A 24,086-nucleotide genomic window follows, 5' to 3' on the forward strand; every position below is an offset into this window, starting at 1 on the left:
ATTTATTGAAGTGATAAATGATAAACCCTTCCAGCAGCTTTTGCTCATAAAGTAATTTATTTTTGGGAGCCAAAACGTTTTTCACATATTGCCTCATTATTTTGCGGATCTTTTCGAAACTGAACACATGGCATTACTGAGAGACACAAATCCCTTCAGGGGCTTCCAAAAATCACTGGAGTAAACATTTTAATTCTCTTGTGCTTTGTCAGCATTGCAAACTAAACTGTTACAAAGTGCAAATCATTTTTGATGAACATTCTTTTAACATATACTTTAAAGTAAATAATAAAATACCGCAGTGAATATACAATTGTGTTGTTTAGCGGATCACACTTGTCTACATCTTGCAGTAGTATGAAGTGTTTATATACATGCTCCACCAGGTCCCTGACGCTCCGTTTTCAATAGCAACATGAACAAATATGTACATAATATTGGATGACCTCCTCGCTGATCTCCACCTGAGTGAGTGCATTTCAGTTAAATATTTTAACTAGCAGCTTGTGTGTATAATTGGATGGTCAACAGACCATAACACTTCACTCTCAGTCTCTGCAATGGGAAACAGATGTTGAGCATGCTTTCCTTTGACACGTCTTTCCTCTTGGGGGTCCCAAGGAGATCAATGATCAATGATGATGGGAAGTCTGCCATGGGGAGATATGTCCAGGGTCAGAGCTTCTCCATCTGCCTGCACAGAGCCTCAAAGCCCCTGGAGATGGAGAAGAGAGGAATAGGAGGGACGTCTCGCACTTCATCCATCGACTGCAGGGTGCGGGACGGCACTGAGGGGAAGAGACGTGGTGGAGAGGAGTGAGTGAGTGAGCGAGTGTGTGTGTGTGTGTGTGTGTGTGTGTGTGTGTGTGTGTGTGTGTGTGTGTGTTATAAAAGAGAAAGTGTGTTTACATCTACACACCTTTGGTCTGTGTGTACTCTCCCTGGCCGGGTTGGCTGTAGGGGTCTGGCTGGAGATTTGAGGAGATGAGCAGGGAGAAGGAGAGGAGTAAAACCTGGACATGAATAAAGAAAGCAAGACAAAAACAGGACAAACACAGAAGACAGAGGCCAAAGAGAAATGACAGAAAGACCAGGGGAAAGTAGAAATGGAAATTTTAGGCATAACCTACATACCAATTTGCACAAAAGATAAGTGCAGGTGCAAACTAAAACATTAAAGGTTATCACAGCAGTGGTCAGCAGTGGAGCACAGGCGGGGGTTTAATGATGAGCTCAGGCATTGTAATGTCTATTATCTATCTATACCTGTATCTATTATTCAGTTGTTGCAGATTATGCAGTCTGAGCAAATTTTCCATGCTCAGACTGTAATGTAATGTAATGTAATGTAAATCAATGTAAAGTTCTGTTATATTTCTCACCAGGAGGCAGGTCCCTCTGTGCGTTGTTCTGTTTGAGCTGTTAGGAAGGAGGGCCTGTAGCTGGCTTAGCTGCTCCAGCAGAGCACTGCAAAGCAAAGACAGACAGGAAGACAAAAGAGACTGAGTGAAATTTTTATGTGGGCCCACAGGCATCATTTTTCACTGGCAACTAGAACAACAAACAGAAGAGCAGCATGTGGCGGAGAAGTTCAGATCCATGGTCTCTCTGAAAGTTTTGTTTCAATTCACCACAGCACTCTGCCCGCATGAGAAGGAGAGCAGCATAATGAGATGGCAGGATGAAGAGGAAGCAAAGTCAGAGAACGCCGTGTGTGGTTTTATGAATTGGTTGGGCTTTGTGTTCTGTCAATTTAACCCTCAGCCTCCTCAGTCCTGATTTCAACAGAGTTACATTTTTTCTTGAGTGGGCTGTCAGCATCTGGGGAGGGAGGGTTCAGGGACAGAATAAAGATCAATGAACACTGACCGAATTACTCCAACACTTGGTAATTGGTAAATGGACTTGTACTCATTTCATTTTAAAACAAGTCAGCCAGAGTCCGTGGAGCTGATGTAAGCCTAATTAACAAGCTGATGATAAAATCTGCCGGTGGTAGTTTATTATAGGCATGTCATTTAAAACAAGAATGAAATGCTTCTAAATCTCTGTTAATTGCATATATTCCGGTTTGTACTGTTGGTCAGACAACACAAGCTACTTGAAGATGTCCTTTTTGGAGATTTTTGTGATGAGCATTTCCCCACTACTTTCTGAAAAAACAAATTGAAAGTTCACTAAATAATGAAAATGATCGGTAGTAGCAGCCCTTGTTGGCTGACTTGAGGACTCACTTGTTTGTCTCCTCCAGCTGCTGGATCTTTCTCTGCAGCTTGAGGTTGTGAGCACCACATGCAGACATCCTACAGAAAGCAACAGAGGAGAGAGGGCAGTATATAGATGAAATTAGGAAATAAGGTATCATATAATACTGTATTGTGACGTTGTTTTGTGTCCCCTTCGTTTCCCTCGTTGCCAATATCCGCCTGCTGAGTGTTATCTGTCACCCCGTTGTGTTATCCAGTGAATCGCCCCCCCCCTTCTGCTGTTGCTCATTTCTGTTAATCCCTGTGAGTCACTCTCAGTTATGGCTGAGCTGAACCACGACTGATAATGATACCCTGTTTATGCGCTCCGCTTGCAGCTGGCTTAATTACCAAGAAATGCTGACTCTGCTCACTGGGAGAGATTATCTCATCACGAAACTTTTGTTGTTCAGAGGCAACTGTGCCTTTAATGAGATGTCGATATCACACACGATCAGATATTTAAAGCTCCTATTAGGTCAGTAAGGTTTTAAAATGGTTACATGCAAGAAGGTTTGTTTGGTGACTTTCGGGCCCTGCTGTAAGCCTACCATACATGACAGACGGTTGAAACACAAAAACTAGATTTCAGATCTAATTAAAATTCATTCTTATTGATTCCAGTTGGAAAACAACATGGTTTCCTGGTTTATAGATTACCACTCGCTGGTCACAGCCTGTCCATCTTTGGACATGGAGTCCAAAGGGGGATTAAGCGGTAGTTGAAGATGCTGTGTAGTCGATCTATACAGCATCTTCAACTACTGCTTAATCCCCCTCCAGCTGCAACACAGCGCTGTCAGCTGCCCTTTTGTGTGATTTCTTACCAACTGACCTCAGATATAACAAAGAAAGCTCATAGCAACACTGTTTATGGAAAATGTTCAGATTTTTGCTGGAAAATCTTCAGAATTCTGTCCCGGTTCATTCATTATATGTGAGTCCTTAGCATGCTTACATACTAAACTAAGAGGTGTTAGCGTTTATCAATGCTCATGAGAACAGCCTCAATAAGCTGCCAGCTGTACTTATCATACTCTCATAGTACTTTCGTCTACCATCTACATTTATGGTTGTTTACTCTGGGTTTTTTGTAGATTTTAGCAGCGCGTTATTCTGTGATCCCAATATTTTTTTGTTAGTGTTATTTTATTAAAAATATCAGTAGATAGTTGAAGTAAAAATCTGCAGGATCCTTGTGTTAAATTTTGGCAACATCTGAGATAACCTTCTGTGAAGCTTTTTTCTTTAAAAAAAGTTTGAGTATGTGGTCTTTCTTTGTTTGGTCAGTCGTGACAGCCGCCGCCACTCAGCTTCCAAACAAACCACTTCTGTTGTTTGAATTTCCTCTTTTCTAGGAAAGACTTGATAGACACAAAGAAAATGTTTTCCTGAAGTCTACTTTATCAACAATGATAAAGTAAAGTGGCTATTTTTCTTTAAAATGTTCCCATCCATGCAGCAGTTTGTTAAAGCTAATGAAGTGCCCCACAAAACCGCCTCATTAAAGAGTGCTTCAGAGCACAACAAATCCAATACAGACAATGACTTTATTTTTCAAGGCTAATGTATGCAGAGATTGTGTCGTGTTGAGTGAGGATGCTGAGTGCAGCCGGCTCCTACCTTCCCTCCAGACTATCAACATATTCCCTCTTCTTCTTCCGACTTTCCTGAGCCGAGTGCTTGTTGCGGATTTTCCGGCGGATCTTCTTCAAAACCCTCTCTTCAAACTTGTCAGGGTGATGAAACACATGGGAGGATAGGGACAAGAGAGAATGAAGAAAGGAAAGTCAGAGAAAACTGGGTTGTAGGGGGGGGGCAACTGGCAGAGGTTGTGTGACTGGGGATACAGATATAGATTTTGCTGCATGCATGTTAGTGCAGAGAGTTGAGACGCTGAATGTCTATGGTGTGTGAAGACATCGGCCCTACATACGTGTTAGTGCGTGTGTTGCTCATGTACCTTGGACAGGGGCAGTTTGCTGGGTAAGTTCACCCCTTCTTTAGCCAGCAGCTTCTTCTCATCCTCATTAAGAACAAGCTCTTGCAGGGAATGCTGGGGGATTCGCTGCGCCTGTAAACCAGATGGACAGAATATTCCAGTTAAAGTGCAAAGGGTGCTTGCTTGCTCTCTCAGCAGGACAGGTCACCTCAAAAAATGTCTCCGGTAAAATTATACTGAAAAGCAGTGGACTGTGCAGTTTGTTCATATTTTATTCATTCAGAACGCAGAGACTGAATTCTTTATATTTAATGGCTGGTTAGAAAGTTTGACAAAATAACACGCTTTCATGAGATATTCCACTCCTCTGCCCTTACTTTCTGTACCGGACTGGAAAGCAGCAGGTCCTTCACTGTGAGAGTCTGACTGGACGTTTGGTTCGTAGTGAGGTAGTGTGCGATGCCAAACGGCTCTTGGGGGTCATCGGACTCCCAGCCTGCAGATTGAACCAGTAAAACTCACCAGTAAATGACACAAAATTGCCCTCATATGCCATTAAAACAAAACACAGCATGTCTTGGTTGAAGCCTTTTCCCTTGAATTAGACATCTGAGACTGCATCACACAGCTGTTGTTCTACAAAACATTTTACAAAATATTTGTTTTGTATATGTTCTCTGTGTTCGATATCTTTGTGTTGTTGCAGATCTGGTTTATTCATTCAATTTAAAAGTGTTTTAGCTCTGAATGGTCAAATCAGCAATGTGAAAGAGGACCATTATTCAAACGATACCCTAAAAAGACAATTTCCTCAAGTGATTCATTTGCACCTTTTATACTTAATAAAAACTCGGAAACCGGAAAACCAAATGTTCTCTCTGCAAGGACCCTGAACTTTCAAGATTCTCAGATAGTAGCTCTCATTATGCTGCATCAGAAACACAAAAGGATAAATCTCACACCAGGGTTTTCGATTTATAACTGACCTGTCCAGTGCCTGGTTCACATTGTTCCTCTAGTTTGTGTGCATCTAAACATGACATTTGTGCTCACTATTAAAACAAACTACAATCTATTTTTTCACAGCTCAGTCTGTAGCTGTAGGTATCACATGTGTTTTTCTTTCCATTATAAAATGCCAGTATTTCACATCATTTTCCTTTTCTCATCTAGTCTAACCTAGATCAATGGCAACTTCAGATGTTCGTTCATGTGGTGTTGGCTGGTTCTCTGGAGGTGGAGGCTGATGGAAAGGTTGCGCGTCAAAGGCTGGAAAAACGGAGCAGAAGGGTGGGTGGAGGCTCTCTCTGGGGTCGGTCTGTGCGTCCTCGTTGATGCCGCTGTCGGTGGTGCAGGGTGACCACAGGGGGGATGCTGGAGCAGAGGAGGAGTCGCTCCCACCCAGCAGGACATCAAGGAAGTCCTCAGCAGCACTTTCATCGTGGCTCAGGGTCTGAGGCAGAGGAGAAGGGTATGTAAGCATCATCCCATTACACCACCACTGCTGAATCGAGCGGCTTAATCAGATAATCATATTCCCACACACGGGCACAGACAAGACATTAAACACACCAGCCATTCATTTCCTTGAGCTCATTGGCCTCTGACTCTTTGCATTATTGTTGTCAGTCACAGTTGCAACCATACAAAGAAACACAATGACACTGAAGGACTCCCAAGATTCAGCTCAGTAACACATGAGCCTTGTTGAGAATACAGATCACACTCAGATTTCCATAATGAGATTTGTGGTTGTGATCATTTTGTCCCCCGAGTGCTCAGAAGCGAATTGTGCAGAATGACCGCCGTACTCACTTCATGAATTGTGATAGTACATGGTTGGTTGCTGTGGCAACCGGTGGTTTCAGCCGGGTTCCTGAGCAGGAGGTCAAAGAAGTCCATCCCACCATGCACCTGAAACAAAGAACTACTCTGAGCGTCGGGTTTAACATGGACATGTTAATCAGTTTCTTAGAGGAAAAGCTTTGTAGCCAGCCTGTGTCTTCTTACTGCTTGTTTTAAAACAATATGACAAAAATCTTCAGTTAGGGTGTCCCACACTTGCCTTGGACAAAGACTCCTTAACTTAATATACATTTAACCTTCTATTAAACTGTTTTTTAAGCACACTCAGTCTGAATCCATCTCCTACACACATATGCATGCTGTGTTCCGATAACAAATGTGTCTTACCTTGTCTGTATTCAGCGTCATTCCAACATTAAAAGAGCAGCTGATGAAATTACAGTGAAACTGCCAAGCAGGAATAAAAACACGCAGTCAGATCAATACGTTCCTCTCTGTGGCTTCGAAGTCTGGGAGGAATGCCTCAGTCTGTTGAAAGGGACAAAGTTGAAAGGCCATCTCACAACTGTGTTCCTTGAACCCAGCTGATCACTGTCCAATCAAGTCTTTTGCACATAGCTCAGCCAATCGGGACAAAAAGAAGACTCAGTGACAGATGAACTACTCAAAGTTGCTCACAGGTTGTCCACAGTGACCTTTGGTGTCAACATGATAAGGATTTGATTCCCTGTGTGGTTTCACATTCATTTGTTGTTTGGCAGGATTGATTTAGAGCTTTTTTTTCTTATTCCTTTCAAACGCAAAGGGTGGAGGGAGAAGGGCTTTTAATTTAATCTGCCACCTTCATTAAAAAACTAAAATTAGTTTGATGAGATTATTGCCTGATCCCTCACTCAGGGTGGTACGAACAAAAACTGTCTGCTCTTTTCTTCACTCATCAGTTAACTTTTTCTTGAAGTCAAACTGATTGCATATATTTCACAATTATTATGAATATCATTTAGTAAACATCGTCTTTTTTTTTTTTTTTTTACGTACCAACCTGTGGGACAATCATGAGATAATTAAGAGGTGAAAACGTATTTCTGCGAGTTTATTTTTCGCTGTGTTAGCAGTTTGAATAATTTTTACAGGCATTCATGGTTCACACTGACTTTGATGTTTACCCTGGCTTTTAATCTCATGCCACCATGATGTTGACATCAGTGCTTTTGAATGAAATATCTTGACAATGTTTGGGAGCAAATGCTCTTTCACAATGTCAAACTTTTACAAAACTCGCTCTCTCTAAATGAATTTGAGATTTTCTTCAAATTGGTCAAAGTGGACTTTTTTTGAAAACTTTTCCACAGTTTCTCTGGGTCTATCAAAGAGAGACTCACTGCTGTGCAGTTTCCATCTTTTACCAAAGTTGAACAATGACAATTTATGTCTGCTTTTCTACTGAACTACCTCACCACGCCTCACTGTTGCTTATCTTTATTGCTATAATCTGTTTCGTGCTTTTTCGAAGCATACACATCATAAAGCAAAGAAATTACGTAACATGTCCTCACAGCAGTAACACAAAAGGACCATTTTCACTTGTAAAGAAATATTACTATTATCACAGTGGGGAAGAGAATATCAGAGCTATTCTACTTCTCTTCAGTATAGTACAATCAATTGTCTGTCCTCTAGCTTCCAGGACGAATATTATCAACACAATACTTCAATCCCTCTCTCGATTTCAAAGTAGTGTTTCACCTTTATGGAAAGAGACTCAGTCTCATATGTACATCTGGTAGCTCAAATAATTGAATACAATTTTTTTTTTCTTGAGGATATCTTTTGACATTTTCAAAAGATCAGCCAGTTAAAAGTTGACAGAGACATGAATTTATTTCCTTTTGATTTCTTTGAGTTTATTTTCTCAGGGACATTGTCCCCTACTAAGGAGACTCTCATGCCACAGAGGTCCTGAGTCAGCTGCAGACCTGGGCTTTATGTGGCTCAAACCTTGGAGAAACATTTTCTGTATGAACTATAAAGAACGGAGAGATTGTGTGTCAATCTCAACACAATGTGAATAGATCACACTCTGAAGCAGCTCTTAAGAGTTAGATTTCAAGACTTTGTGGAGACGGACATTCATTTTACAGCTCATGTGGGCTTTTCAGAAAGTCTTTGCAGACTAGAAATATAACTCAAGAAAGTCTAATATAAAAAGAAATCCCCAAACTATAAAGTGATAGTATACCAGGATACGGTTCAAGATTAGTAAATTGAATCCTTGTGGAGCCAGTCTGAGTAAGAGTTTCAATGATTCATGAAGGACCAGGCCAGACAGATCCATTAATATTTTATAAAACAAAAATAATTCATCATCCATTGTGGCCTCTTCACAAACCCTTGTGTGATCAACATCCCTCAGTCTTTCAGGCGCTTGCCTTAAGTATATTTGTTGCATTAAAATCCAATAATCTGTGACAGAGCGCACAGCATTATCAGTACTGTATAAGGGTAATTGCACGGCAGTGGAGCTCGACTATCTTTATTGTTGTGCTTTCATAGATTAGAGAGTTTCAAAGTACATGCAGATATTATCCAACCAGGACATGTTAAGCAAATCCCTGGATATCAATAATAGTTTGTAGCTCAGTACAGATAATTGCTGTGTTATTGCAGATTACTGATGATATCTCATTCCATATTATCATGTCCATTTGGATGCACGTGACTGAGGGTCAAGAAGAGTTACATCCACTTATGGGTATAATTAGGATGCTTACTGGACATTTTTGGAAGTGATTCACCAAATCATTTGAAATTTCAAGCTGCTGAATCTGGCGGTTAAAGAAAAGTCACAGCTACTGATATGAATCCAGATAGACCTGTTTTTCATATCCATAGGACAGAGAGGCAGAGACTGTGCTCTAAGAATACAGCGTTATCACTTCACCCACCATGAAATGCATGCTGTATGCCTCTTATCTGGAGCTCAATGATAACTCTGATGTGCACAAAATGATTCAGTACCTGCAGCTCGTGGAACATTCTCGGTGTGATACAAAAGCAATTCTGTGCTCTGTGGAGTGAAATTGGTTGTTCAGGTTTGGAAATGAAGATTAAACACACCTCAAAACAATATGACAGCTCAGCACATTTTCATTTCCCATCATTCTTTAACATTACAAACACGAGATAACTGCCTCCCTCTCCATGAGTTTCTCCTTAACTTCCTAGCTACAAGTGTCTCGTAAGTGGTTTCTGGACTGCAGGACTGGGATTGTTTTCAGTCAATTAGGTTTTTGTTCAGCTCTCACATTTCCTGAAGAGCTTGACCTGTAGTTACCCCATTACTCATTATAAGTCTAGATTTAGATAAGTTTCAGCAGTGTTCCTCAGAGAATGGGTGAAAACCTATCACTGGTATTGCTCACTAATAGGCCATTAGTATAGGAACCAATATTTAAATGATGCCCATGTCTACTAGTGAAATATACATTTGATTATCTTATTCTATCATTTTAATTTATATATTCATTATTTGTATCCTAATCTTCTCTTCTTCTGTTAAGTTAAGGAGTAAAACCTTTTGTGATAAGCCGAGGGAGCAGATTTCCGATTCAGATTTCTCCCCTTGATTTTTACAAAAGCTTGTTTTCACTTGAAGCAGCTGTGCGACATTCAACATGCTTCTGGGGGAATCTTCAAAGTGACACCAGCTGTTAGGCGCAAAATAGGAGAGAATGGTTGGCAATGTTAAACCATAAAGCAGGCACCGATTTAAAACAAAGTAATCTGTGCTCATCCCCTTGAGTGACTGCAGACACCTGGCAGCGGGCTCATCTGCTCCAAGCATCACTGTTAGTAGGTCAACTCCAGTGGTGGAAACATGACACAGTGCACAGAGCTGCTGAAATGAAAAGATCATGGAAATTATTGGCTTTTGACTCTCACCAGAAACTTTAATATCTTGCCTCCCTTATGTTCATAAAGGTTGTAGAGATGAGTAATGCTTTTCCTGCCTTTTAATTTTTACCTTAACATTTTTATTTAGTTTGCTTGTTCTAGCTAAGATTTGGAGACACAAATGTAACACATGGATTTCTTATGGTAAAAAATGTGTTAATGTTTTTATAGATCAGTTATAAGTATTTGCAAATTAATGAAAAAATATGAAAAATACATTTTGCTAGTGTATATCCTCCTCCAGTAAAGGCTTTGTTATTTCATCTTCCTGTTGAAATGAATATGATGAAATTTAACAACTTGCCCTCTAAAAAAATAACTGAAGAGCATCTGATAATTTATTGTTATTAATATTTCAACTGTTGAAAGAAACATATCCATTAAAAAGTAATTAATTTACAATTATTGTGACATACTTATTTTCCTCTTAGTTTACAGTATAAAAGTATTTTCTATTTTTCTGAGAAAACAAAAGATTAAAAAAAAAAAATCTTCCACTACAAAAAACTATTGTCAGGTACACACCTGCTCTCATGAGGGCCTGTTATACGCCTTTAATAACACATCATTGAATAAAGGTTTTTCTAATGAAGGAGTGAATCTCCCCTGTGAGCATGTTACATTACATTACATTACATTACATTACAGTCATTTAGCAGACGCTTTTATCCAAAGCGACTTACAGGAAGTGTATTCAACATAGGTATTCAAGAGAACTACTAGTCACCAGAAGTCATAAGTGCATCTCCTTTCTTAAACAAGCATCTTAAAGCATAAACCAGAGCAAAAGTACAGTGCAGAGGCAAATTACTACGAAAACAATAATTGCAACAGACTAATACGAATACAATAAGTGCTACAAACTAGGATAGCCGAGGGAAAGCATCCCGAGACGAGAGATGTGTTGATGAGGTGGGTGAGGAAAGGAAGGAGTTCAGTGGCAATAGACTGAAGAAGAGGGGAGGGGATCGGGTCAAGGGAGCACGTGGTGGGGCGGTTAGATGTAACAAGGTCGAGGACCTCGTTAGGGGAGAGGGGAGCAAGATAGGGTAAGATGGGGTGTGGAGAGGGAAGGGGGAGCTGAGGGGGAAGAGCTGGAGAGGGTAGAGAGGGAGAGGGTGGACAGGGAGAGGGGGCTGAGAGAAGGAGGATCTGATATCGTTTACCTTCTTGTCAAAGAAGTTGGCGAAATCATCAGGGAGAAGGGAGGAAGTAGGAGGAGGGGGTGGGGGTTGGAGGAGCGAAGAGAAAGTTTCAAAGAGTTTTTTAGGATTGGAAGCAGAGGTTAGGATTTTAGAGCGGAAAAAAGCCACTTTAGCAGTAGCTAGAGAGGAGGAAAAAGTGGAAAGGAGAGATTGGAAGTTAAGAAGGTCCTCCGGGAGTTTGCCTGTTCTCCATTTACGCTCAGCCGCTCTTAGGCTCCGTCTATCAGTACGCACTGAGTCCGACAGCCATGGGGCAGGAGGAGTTGGCCGTGCAGGCCTGGAGGTGAAGGGACAGAGGTTGTCCAAAGAGGAGGAAAGGGTGGAGAGGAGAAGATCAGTAGCAGTATCGGGGGATAGGAGAGAGAAGGATTCAGGGTCAGGGAGGGCAGAGGTAACGGAAGAGGAAAGATCAGCGGGGGAGAGGGAGCGGAGGTGACTACGGGTAGAAACCATGTGGGTAGGTGGAGGAAGTAAGGGGGGAGAGGAGAGGGAGAGGGAGTAGGACATGAAGTAGTGGTCCGAGAGCTGGAGGGGAGTGACAGAGAGGTTAGCAGTAGAACAGTGTCTAGTGAAGATAAGATCCAGCTGGTTGCCGGCCTTGTGGGTAGGAGGAGAGGAAGAGCGATAGAGGTCAAAGGAGGAGAGGAAGGAAAGCAGTGGTTCTAACTTATCAGTCTGGATGTTGAAGTCGCCGAGCATGTTGAGTCAACTGGGGAAACAGGAAACATCATATTACCCTCTGCAAACACACGTGTGCATGTTCATATGAACATGTTCCAATGCATAGATTCAATCACTTGGCTTTTCCTCAATCTGTTCTCATTTCACTGTCCCAATTCAGATTCTGTCAACCATCATAAGATGTTTGGCCCTGCTCTGCCCTCAGCTGGTGGAAGACTGCTACAACATGCTGAAACAGTACAGCCTTTGCTTTGTTTACAGAGGATCCATATTTTCCAATAAGAAAAGCTGCTACCCTCTTTATTAAAGGTGTAGACATACCCAACAGCAATGGTGGTGCTAGAAGGGGTAGAACTTTCTTGACGACTTTCACCTGATAAAAAGCCATCAACACAAAGACAATCAAGTGGACAGGTTGGCCACTCAATTTCTGAATAAGTACTTAATCATAATACAGTGATCTAAAGCATGCAATATGATACACTTTGAATTTTAACAGTTAAAAGTTCTCCTACTGAGAAGTTTTAAGTAGTAAACGTTTTTCTATTTTATTTTATTGTTGCTGAATATCTACTACTTTAAAGATTTGCCTCTTGATTCTTACAGTGCAGAGTGTTTTAGGACATGGTAATGTTCGTTCAAATGATGCCCAACCTTTACAGATGGCGACACAGAGTTGACCCTGAAAAGCTGTATCTAAGTCGGACATGTTCTAAAATAACCACTTTACAGAAGATCAACCATTAAAATCTGGCTCACAAAATGCCCCTTCCTCTGGCTCCCAGTTTGGCAATTTTGCAGTAGATAAAAAAAACAATGTGTCTCTCAACTTTCTCTATGATTACAAACCTATTGAAGGAGTTGTGTACTCATAAGGAACAGATCCCTCCGAATAGCTCTGCAATGATTGCTTGAACGCAACTGAGTAACCGGCAAGTGTCGGCCTACAAGATTGATACACATTATGTGCTTGAACACCTACCATTTGCCAGAGTGGACAATTAAATAATGTTAAAGCAAACTTGGCAAGACTGACACTTCCTTTCAACTGACTCTTATATGTATTGTTTTAATATTTAAAATGTAATATCATTTTTCTTATTATGAAGTTATTGGTTAAAACGGATAACTGAGACAGACATGACCAAATTATTCACCAAAGGCCAACAATCAATTACAATATTTTGCAACTGTGTTAATTCTTCAGTTATGCAACTAAACACATTTCTACAGCAGGACACCCAAAACATTTTTTAAAGCTATCTTAAGATAGCCACGGCTAGCCTTGATTAGCCAAAGCTATACTTAAATAGTTTTACCTACTTTTAAATATTTACATTTCAATGCACTAATTTTCTGGTAAATTGGATAAATAAATAAGAAAATAGTTAAATTCACTCATAGAGATCTAAAACAGCTAAATTGGTCCTGCTTATTTATTTAAAAAGGTAACTTAAGAGATCTAAAACAGCTAAATTGGTCCTGCTAAAAAGGTAACTAGCCGAGTAACGTTAACATTAAGCCAAATGCCATTTTAGCTTTTTTTACTCAAGTGAAATTAAACCTCAGCTTGTCTGTTTGCTTTTGGGCACCATGATTCAACATTATAAATACTCTCACAATATGCAATTAAGACACATAAAAACACATGTTCATGTTCATGTTCTTTTTCTTTCCCACTTAGCAGCAGAGGACTCAGCAGTACATCAGTGGGCAAACACCCAGATGGGAATAGTACCCGGATGTTGCGCAGCAGCGACCTCTGCTGGAAGAGCCGCTGTCTTCAGCCGCTACAGACAACCGCAACAACAGCAGCAGCAGCAGCAGCATCTCTCCTGTCTCTCTGTCCTCTGAGGCAGTGTGTTACAGCAATAAAGACCAACCATCTGCAGACACAATGGTGAGTCAAGTCTGGGCTAATATCTGCAGATGATTGTGTGATTAATCTATTTATAGCAAGGTAAAAGCCGCACCTGCGTATAACCTTAATGTGTAGTTATAATGGTGTCAGTGCAACAAGCTGCAATGAAGCATGTCAGGTTCAATTTTTTCAATTCAGTTTATTTTGTATAGCCCAGAATCACAAATTACAAATTTGCCTCAGAGGGCTTTACAATCTGTGCACATGAGACATCCTCTGTCCTTAGACCCTCACATCCTCTGTCCTTACACCCTCACATCCTCTGTCCTTACACCCTCACATCCTCTGTCCTTACACCCTCACATCCTCTGTCCTGTCCTGTTAGACCCTCACATCCTCTGTCCTTAGACCCTCACATCCTCTGTCCTTAGACCCTCACATCCTCTGTCCTTACACATCCTCTGTCCTTAGACCCTCACACATCCTCTGTCCTTAGACCCTCACATCCTCTGTCCTTCCCTCACATCCTCATCCTCTGTCCTTAGACCCTCACATCCTCTGTCCTTACACCCTCACATCCTCTGTCCTTAGACCCTCACATCCTCTGTCCTTAGACCCTCACATCCTCCTGTCTGTCCTTACACCCTCACATCCTCTGTCCTTAGACCCTCACATCCTCTGTCCTTAGACCCTCACATCCTCTGTCCTTACACCCTCACATCCTCTGTCCTTAGACCCTCACATCCTCTGTCCTTAGACCCTCACATCCTCTGTCCTTAGACCCTCACATCCTCTGTCCTTACACCCTCACATCCTCTGTCCTTAGACCCTCACATCCTCTGTCCTTAGACCCTCACATCCTCTGTCCTTAGACCCTCACATCCTCTGTCCTTCCCTCACATCCTCTGTCCTTACACCCTCACATCCTCTGTCCTTAGACCCTCACATCCTCTGTCCTTACACCCTCACATCCTCTGTCCTTAGACCCTCACATCCTCTGTCCTTACACCCTCACATCCTCTGTCCTTACACCCTCACATCCTCTGTCCTTCCCTCACATTCACAGGAAAAACTCCCCTAAAAAACCCCTTTAACAGGGAGAAAAAAGGAAGAAACCTCTGGGAGAACGACAGAGGAGGGATCCTTCTCCCAGGATGGACAGAATGCAATAGATGTCATGTGACCAGAATGAGCAGCATAACAGAGATACAACACATTCAATGTATATGACATAAATGATTCATATAATAAGACTACTTATAATAACAGCAGCAATTATTACAGTAGAATTATAGCCATGAAAATAGGGATAGTGTGTGTGTGTGTGTGTGTGTGTGTGTGTGTGTGTGTGTGTGTGTGTGTGTGTGTGTGTGTGTGTGTGTGTGTGTGTGTGTGTGTGTGTGTGTGTGTGTGTGTGTGTGTGCCGATGCTCTGTGATCATATAAAGGCTCTGCATGCAGTCTGATAAAACATACGCAGCAGCAGCCAACAGATTCTGAAGCAGGGCCTTTAAGATAAGATAAGATAAGATAAGATACCTGCACGGCCCGCTCTTCTTCACAGTGACGTTCATCGCAAATCCTTTTAATATCAATCTGCTGCTGTAACATGACTGCACAAATAACACACTGTGAGAAAAACGGCACATGCTGACATGTCTAACTCCTATGTGGGATTTTTTTTTTTTTGAAGTAAATTGTAGATTCAGATTAGATTGCAAGAGATGGCGCATTAACCATACTCTATCTCATATAAACAGGCAACTAAATCTATTATTACACAGAATACGTCACCCACTGCGAGAGCTGCAGTTGATTTCGTTTCAATAGTGTGTGGTGATTTATAATGGCTTATAATGAATTATTATTATAGAATAAGAGCCTCTGCTTGTCTCAGGGAATGTCTGGACATCTCAAACTTCGTATCTCTATCATCATTATGTGGACCGAAGGCATTTAACATGCTAGACATTGGTTTATTTATGATGCTTGCTTGTTTTTTAATATAACAAATAAATTCATGATACTGATACCCAGATACTGATACTCTACAGTGAAAATGCTCTTTCCCTACAACATCTCTTAAAATTCTTTCATCATCTTAAAAAATGCCTTAGTCTTTTCTTAATGTATGCACTTGTATCTTATTTGTGATCTTAGAGGATTGAGCATGAGCAACATATATCGCTTGGTTTGTCAAATTCAACATGTACATTTCAATTTAATATGAAGAATTCAAGGGGATTTCAAGGTATGAAATTAAGACATGCTGTTCCCTCGTGACCCACACTCCATCCTCACAGTCAGGCTGATGGATTCAGTTTCAAGTTTCTTTCTTTGTATAACTCTACTTGGAACGACTTCAGGGTTCTGGTAGTGGACATAAATAAATATAATATGATGTATAAGATGAACCTCTGCTGGTTGTTAACGGATGAATGTGACCCCCCCAATCTTAACCCCCACCAGGTGAACTTCACTGTGGATCAGATCCGTGCCATCATGGACAAGAAGTCCAACATCAGGAACATGTCTGTGATTGCCCATGTGGATCATGGGAAGTCCACTCTGACGGACTCGCTGGTGTCAAAGGCGGGGATCATTGCTTCATCCCGTGCCGGAGAGACCCGCTTTACAGACACGCGCAAAGACGAGCAGGAGCGCTGCATCACCATCAAATCCACGTACGTGGTTCAGAGAAGTGGGTTTAGAAACAGCTCTGTGTTTTTTTGTGCAACTTATTAAAGGTGGTGAAACTTGTTTTTCTCTAATACAGTAAATATCAATGACTAAATAAGAATCAATTAAAGATAAATTTGTGTGAAGACACACAGCTACTTCTATTTAATAAGATTTTACCCTAAAATTTCAGCTAATCTGCTTCATCAGGACTGTGTGGGTGATCGGAACGACAACATGAGGAAACAACCCCACAACTGTCATCTGATTTGGATTCAAATGTTTCCAAATACTGGTTGATACACAGAAATTACATCATGTTTTTCAAACTGAGCCCCACCCGTATTAAACTATAGTGAGACAAGACAGACAGAAAACTGTGTCAAAGAATAGTGTGTTTGTTTAGGATCACATCATTCATAATACAATGATTGAGAAAAAAAGGTTTTCAGGGCCTTTCAATTTTAAATGTACAATGTTGTTATGTTCCAGAGGAGAAACGCTTGCTTAATTGTACATGGGGTCTGTAGCTCAACTTAGTTATTAACAATAAATGCTTAAATGCTCCCACGGTGTCAGGTCTCGTATTACCATTTCTTCTTTCTTGCTACTTTTGACTATGCCAGAGCACATACAGGGTTGATTCATAATCGTGTTTCTTTGCAGGTTGTTAGTAGAATTATTAAAACTATCTCAGCAATAACTTTGTAAAGGCAGAACACGTTGGTACCAGGGAATCCTCATTCTAGCCATGTGGAAGTCCCATTTTTAGCATCCTTAGAATTTTTTGGATCCTTTATTTAAATGTCAGGTTCAAAGATGTGTATTGGAAATGTTACATCTATAAAAATTTAAAAAAACTAAATATTTACTGAAATAATTCCAGTCAAGCCAGTTTAAAGCATTTGAACTAGAGGACCGTCTGGCTAATTCCAGTTTCGTAATGGCTCAGTTTTTTCCGTTGAATTTAATTTAATTTAACTTCATTTTATCCAACCTGGTTTTTACATTTATATTAATTAGTAGTAGCAGGTAGTGACAGGTGAACAGTGAATAAGCCTTTTCCTGTTTCCTCTGTTATGCAGGGCCATCTCTTTGTACTATGAACTTGGAGAAAGCGACATGGCGTTTATCAAACAGAGTAAAGACGGAAACGGCTTCCTCATCAACCTGATTGATTCTCCTGGTCACGTTGACTTCTCCTCTGAGGTCACTGCTGCCCTCAGGGTAACTGATGGAGCCCTCGTAGTGGTGGACTGTGTCTCAGGTAATAATGACACCCTCGCCTCCACATCCTACACAGGCACTCTCGCTCTTCACACAGCCTCACCTGTTTGTGTCTTCTGACAGGTGTGTGCGTGCAGACAGAGACCGTGCTGCGGCAGGCCATCGCTGAGCGCATCAAGCCGGTCCTGATGATGAACAAGATGGACCGGGCCCTACTTGAGCTGCAGCTGGAGCCAGATGAACTCTTCCAGACCTTTCAGCGCATCGTGGAGAACGTCAATGTCATCATCTCCACCTACGGAGAGGATGAGGGGGGGCCCATGGGGAACATTATGGTGAGCCAGCTACTAAAACACCTATCTGACACAAAGATATGCTAAAGTAGCTGTGATTTGTTGCTATACATTTATTATAGCTGCGTTTTCTGATAATGCTGAACCTTTTTTTCTTCAGATTGACCCTGTTATTGGAACAGTTGGGTTCGGCTCCGGCCTCCATGGCTGGGCTTTCACCCTAAAGCAGTTTGCTGAGATGTATGTGGCGAAGTTCACTTCGAAAGGAGATGCTCAACTGGGACCAGCAGCGAGGTGTAAGAAAGTGGAGGACATGATGAAGAAACTGTGGGGAGAGAGGTAAACTTCATGATCAACATGTCCAGACAGAGATATGCTTCACATGGTAACTTAACATGAGGCTGAAAAGCAGCATTTGACTGCCCTATGGTTGGGTTCAAGTGTTTTATATCTCAGAAGTGTGCTCTGTTAGACTTGTAACCACACCCAACAGTGATGTCACGGTGCACAAACCACAACCTGAAGTACACTTATACATCACGAGAAGTAAACCCACCAGAGGTCAGCAAAACCTCGATTTTCAGCTGGTGTTAAGTTTCTCTTAAACATTTTCTTGTACACACAATATTTGTCATAATAACTGGCATATATTGCACAATTAAAACAGGGTTATTAGCAAGATGTCAATCACCTGAGTGTGATGATGTTGTGCAATAATTTATATGTGCAGATATTTTGATCCAATTGCCGGCAAGTTCAGTAAGACTGCAACCGGTCCTGATGGCCAGAAACTTCCTCGCACCTTCAGCCAGCTCGTTTTGGACCCCATCTTTAAGGTGAATAGAGAAAAGAAAAAAAGTTACATAAACCTACAATTAATATGATTACCAAGTCAATCCTTAATATTTCTGATGCCTTTCGCATGACTCTGTTTTGTTAAAAATATATTTAAAGCGCCTACATGTAGGACTTTAGCATTTCTCTCTTTGTCACCTTTTAGTTTTATAACACCCAAAAAATAACGTGGTTGACAACAATGGCATCCAACCTGGAGGACACTCAGATGAATAGGCTGAAATTAACAAATAGACTGCACAGATTTTCACCAGTATTTCTCTACAAACAAAAACTTGCTATCACAATTATTTCGAAGATTACTAAAAGTGTACACATAGGAGGAGTTTTAAATAAAAGGTAAGGATGACTTTAAGGCCATGACTTTGGGATCGAGTTTGATGCCAGATTTTCGCCCTTTCTCGCTGTCTAGGTTTTTGATGCCATCATGAATTTCAAGAAGGACGAGACAGCCAAACTAATTGAGAAGCTGGACGTCAAACTAGACTCTGAGGACAGGGAGAAAGAGGGGAAACCCCTGCTGAAGGCTGTGATGCGTCGTTGGCTGCCTGCCGGAGAGGCCCTGCTCCAAATGATCACCATCCACTTGCCCTCCCCCGTCACTGCACAGAAATACCGCTGTGAGCTGCTCTATGAAGGGCCAGGAGACGACGAGGCTGCCATGGGTCAGTGGAACATTTTTACAGCACCACACATCTTTACGCTCTGGAGAGGACATCATTTGTTATGGAGCGTTTTGATGATTTGGTTTCATAAAATATTGACCTAATTTGTCAGCTGTATTTTAGCGTTCCTATATTCAAGGCTTACCATCTCTGCTGTCTTCTCAGGTATTAAGAACTGCGATCCTAAGGCTCCTCTGATCATGTACATTTCCAAGATGGTCCCGACCACTGATAAGGGTCGTTTTTACGCATTTGGCCGTGTATTCTCTGGCTGTGTGTCCACTGGCCTGAAAGTGCGTATCATGGGGCCAAACTTCACCCCTGGCAAGAAGGAGGACCTTTACATCAAACCCATCCAGAGGTGAGCATGTTGAGGAAAAGAACACTACACTGAGGCCCGAGATGGTAGAAAAGCAAACAAAATGGGTTCTGAATTAATGTTTGTGTTATCTCTTTTGTATTCATGTTTTTTTTTGGCATTTTTATATCCATTTCCTTCTTACCCTTCATCTAGGACCATTCTGATGATGGGCCGGTATGTGGAGCCCATAGAAGATGTCCCATGTGGCAACATCGTGGGTCTTGTCGGAATAGACCAGTTTCTGATTAAGACAGGGACTATTACCACCTTTGAACAAGTAACGTATTGCTTTTTTCTCCCCTGTATATTGTAGATCAAATACTGGTAGACCACACGTTGGATCATTAGTTATTTATACTGAGTTATTGCTCACTGTTGGCTTAATTCTTCCTGTTACAACAAACACTTTTAGCTTGGTGACTTTGTCCGCAGGCCCACAACATGAGGGTGATGAAGTTCAGTGTGAGCCCTGTGGTCAGAGTCGCTGTGGAGGCCAAGAACCCCGCTGATCTGCCCAAGCTGGTGGAGGGACTGAAGCGTCTGGCCAAGTCTGACCCCATGGTGCAGTGCATCATCGAGGAGTCTGGGGAGCACATCATCGCCGGAGCAGGAGAGCTGCATCTGGAGATCTGCCTGAAGGACCTGGAGGAAGACCACGCCTGCATTCCACTGAAGGTGAGACAAGGAGAACCAAGATTTTTTTCTGAATTAAACTCAAGAGCTTTCCGTTGCTGTGTAAATGTGTATAGTAAGTATCATTTGACCAATGATATTCCTGCTTACAGCAAAGCTGGGGAAATGAGGCCCAAGTTGAGAATAACAAGTGATTCTTTCAGGAACACTTTAAATGATTTTAGGAGATTGTACACAACAAATGCACATTTGCTGCTCACTTTTGTTGCACCACACTCTCAATTTTGACTCCCAAGTTCCTTTTTCTTATTCCAGAAATCCGACCCAGTCGTTTCTTACAGAGAGACAGTAATGGAGGAATCAGATCAGATGTGTCTATCCAAGTCTCCTAACAAGCACAATCGTCTCTTCATGAAGTCCCGCCCCTTCCCCGACGGCCTGGCTGAAGATATCGAGAAGGGGGAGGTCAGCCATCGCCAGGAGCTCAAGGCCCGTGCACGTTACCTCTCCGACAAGTATGAGTGGGAGGTGACAGAGGCCAGGAAGATCTGGTGCTTCGGTCCCGACGGAAGTGGGGCCAACCTGCTGATAGACATGACAAAGGGGGTTCAGTACCTCAACGAGATCAAGGACAGTGTCGTGGCTGGTTTCCAGTGGGCAACTAAAGAGGTGGGCAGCAGTAAACTTTGACTGCAAGTACATTTTAAATTAATAATATTATTATTATTCTGATGCATTTGTGATAATGTTCTTTTCAAAGTGTGTGCCTGGGTTAGTAAGGTTGCAGTCTCTGTCATCATCATGCAGGGGGCTCTGTGTGAGGAGAATATGCGCGCAATTCGCTTTGACATTCATGACGTGACACTGCACGCAGACGCCATCCACCGCGGTGGAGGACAGATTATTCCCACAGCTCGTAGGGTCCTGTACGCCTGCCAGCTCACTGCTCAGCCACGACTCATGGAGCCTGTGTACCTGGTGGAGATACAGGTGTGTATGGAGGCAGCTTACCCTTTCAAAATTAGGGTTAGGGTTAGGGTTATAACAACATTGTGAAATGGTACAATTGTAAATTACCCCAAAATCAGTTTTTTAAATCTATAAATATTTTTGTAACATTCAAGTTTCTGTTGTAATTGATATCGGTACAGACTTAACTTTATTATGTTACGATCAGCAAATAGAAAAGCAAGACTTGTAAGAGACTTAAAGAAAAAAAAAGAAATAAAATGTTATAGTTCTACAAAAGTTTGGAGATTTATAGAAGTGACTTCAGGTTCCAAATGATATTTCTATGACAGTACCATTATGGGATTATGTACAATTTCTCAATGTGAATAAAAAATAAAAAATAAAATCATACTTATGCTTGTCAACTCGCTGATGCCAGTTCACACTTCATGTCTGACTGCTGTGTTTTTTGTCCGTGCAGTGCCCAGAGCAGGTGGTCGGTGGTATCTATGGTGTGTTGAACAGGAAACGTGGTCATGTATTCGAGGAATCCCAAGTGATCGGCACTCCCATGTTTGTGGTGAAAGCCTACCTGCCTGTCAACGAGTCCTTTGGTGAGTTTGTGTTTTAGTCTGTGCAATGTGATGAATTTCTATGTTGGATCTAATGCCAACTGTAGTTTAATGATAAATCTGTATGAATCCGACTACATTCTCAATAGTTTCACCCATATTTAATGCTTTTGAATGCAACAAAATGTCAAGTTAAAAATTGTTAAATAAGCTCAAATAATACACTCTATTTATCGATATGGTATTAGCTAGTAATTTCCTTACTAATGGCAGAGAAGAATACTCCACTATTGAAATATAAGTATTGATCTGTGTTTATTGCCTCCAGGGTTCACAGCTGACCTGCGCAGCAACACTGGAGGCCAGGCCTTTCCTCAGTGTGTTTTTGACCACTGGCAGATTCTTCCCGGAGACCCCAGCGATCCCAACAGCAGACCCTTTCAGATTGTCGCTGAAATTAGGAAACGCAAAGGTCTGAAAGAGGGCATTCCCGCCCTCGACAACTACCTGGACAAATTGTAGACATTGAGTCTGGAATTATAAAATACCAAATCAATCTCTAAACCCTACCCCGTGGGCACTTTCAAAATTTGCACAGACTTAAAGATACATCGCACAAATTGTTTTGACTTTGAATCCAGAGCAGAAACAAAACTTTAAGCTTTTGTTGTAGGCTAGTGGAAGCAGTTATGCTTTTTTACATTTCACAGCTACAGTACACCAAGTGCCTAGGGCGAGGGTTTTGGGTTTTGGATAGCAGTTGTATTCCTTGTTTCTTCTATTCCTCCACATCACCTCCACATCACTTCCCCCCCCTCATCTGCCAGGGTGGGCCTGTACAGTGCACTGTGATACTGCTGCAATAATGCTTAATAAATGCATAATGGCCAGAATAAACCATGGAAACCACAATAAAGTGTTACAGAAGTCAAACTCCCTGGATTGGATCTTTGTTCAGTGGATGTAATAAATAAAAACATTCAACTCATGATGAAATTGTGACTCCCAAAATACTGTTATTTCTCTAGTGGATTCGGCAGTGAATTAAATGAGATCAATAGAAATCTCACATTTATATGGTGAATATAGCCTGAGGCCTTAAGCCAGCATCCGGTTAGCTTAACTTCACACAAAGTCTGAAAACAGAGAAGACATTCCCCTAAATGTTCCTACAATCAATGAGACAAACAGCTAGCCAGCCTCTGTCCAACGCTATCAACATTTAGAGCTCACCAGTTAACACAATATATTCAGTTTGTGAACTCTGTACAAAAGCCAGTGTTAAAACTACATTTAGTCATTTTACAGGAGTCATGGCTAAGAGAAACTTAAGTTTTTACGCAGTTAAGAAATAAAATATGTTTGAGTTAAAACAAAAAACATGAAAAACCAGTCTTGTACCCATCTTGTCAACATAATTATTTATTTTTTCGATAGAAAATAAGCAGTACTATAATATCTTGCAATAATAATAATTACTTTTAATGTCATTATTTTATCTTTTGTTGTTTTTGAGTTTTATTATTATATGATTCATATTCTTGCTATTTTCTTTTACTTCTGCACTGTGAACTCCCCCATACCATTTAGTTCAGAGGGTTGTACTTTATTTCATTCAATAAAGAATAGAAAATTAATAAAAGTAGCAAACAAAACCCCTGTCAGGGCCAGACAAATGAAACATTTTTTTTAAGCTCTTTATTTTCTTTCCCCAAAATGATTTGTTTTTGCTATCAGTTAAGTGTTACTCCTGAGATGGGCTCATTCCAAAAACACAAGCAACACAGTACATTTCTTCACGCTTTAATCAATAGTTTTTTCAAGTTACATATATAATGTTAATAAATGACACTTTAATATACAACCCCTTTAACTTTCACACAAGAGGGAAAGCTCTTCCGTCCACACTTTTTAAAACAAAGCTAAAAAAGAAACTTATCTGAAGAGTTAGTGTGCATCCATAGAACAAATCAAATGAACATATGCAAGGCCGAGAAGTGCAAGGTATCTTGGGAATAGGCAACTACCAAGCAAGGACACAAGATATCACAGATTGTACTTTATGTAGAAACCAGGAAATTGCTTACCATTATCATGTTGTTAAGATTAATATGAAGTTCGGTTCAAAGAGTTTATTAAGCTTATGAGGTCTACTG

At 41.1% G+C, this 24,086-nt stretch overlaps 2 protein-coding genes across 2 annotated transcripts; one reads left to right on the forward strand and one right to left on the reverse strand.

Moving 5' to 3' along the window:
* Positions 1-675: 675 nt before the first annotated feature.
* LOC129089385 (cyclic AMP-responsive element-binding protein 3-like protein 3-B) lies at positions 676-6,402 on the reverse strand. The gene is given in 10 exon segments (XM_054596803.1): positions 676-788; positions 920-1,013; positions 1,383-1,467; positions 2,235-2,303; positions 3,870-3,976; positions 4,183-4,320; positions 4,575-4,684; positions 5,368-5,641; positions 6,004-6,102; positions 6,382-6,402. Coding segments are annotated over 10 exon segments (1,110 nt in total).
* A 9,701-nt stretch (positions 6,403-16,103) lies between these two features.
* Positions 16,104-22,452, forward strand: LOC129089349 (elongation factor 2). Its single transcript, XM_054596761.1, has 13 exons — positions 16,104-16,378; positions 17,459-17,640; positions 17,724-17,935; positions 18,054-18,232; positions 18,624-18,729; positions 19,161-19,413; positions 19,579-19,774; positions 19,928-20,051; positions 20,207-20,449; positions 20,723-21,076; positions 21,215-21,397; positions 21,840-21,972; positions 22,259-22,452. The coding sequence occupies exons 1-13, from the start codon at positions 16,104-16,106 to the stop codon at positions 22,450-22,452; spliced, it is 2,634 nt and encodes an 877-aa protein (XP_054452736.1).
* Positions 22,453-24,086: the final 1,634 nt, after the last annotated feature.

Source organism: Anoplopoma fimbria, chromosome 3, assembly GCF_027596085.1.
Source record: "Anoplopoma fimbria isolate UVic2021 breed Golden Eagle Sablefish chromosome 3, Afim_UVic_2022, whole genome shotgun sequence".
Lineage (NCBI taxonomy): Eukaryota > Metazoa > Chordata > Actinopteri > Perciformes > Anoplopomatidae > Anoplopoma > Anoplopoma fimbria.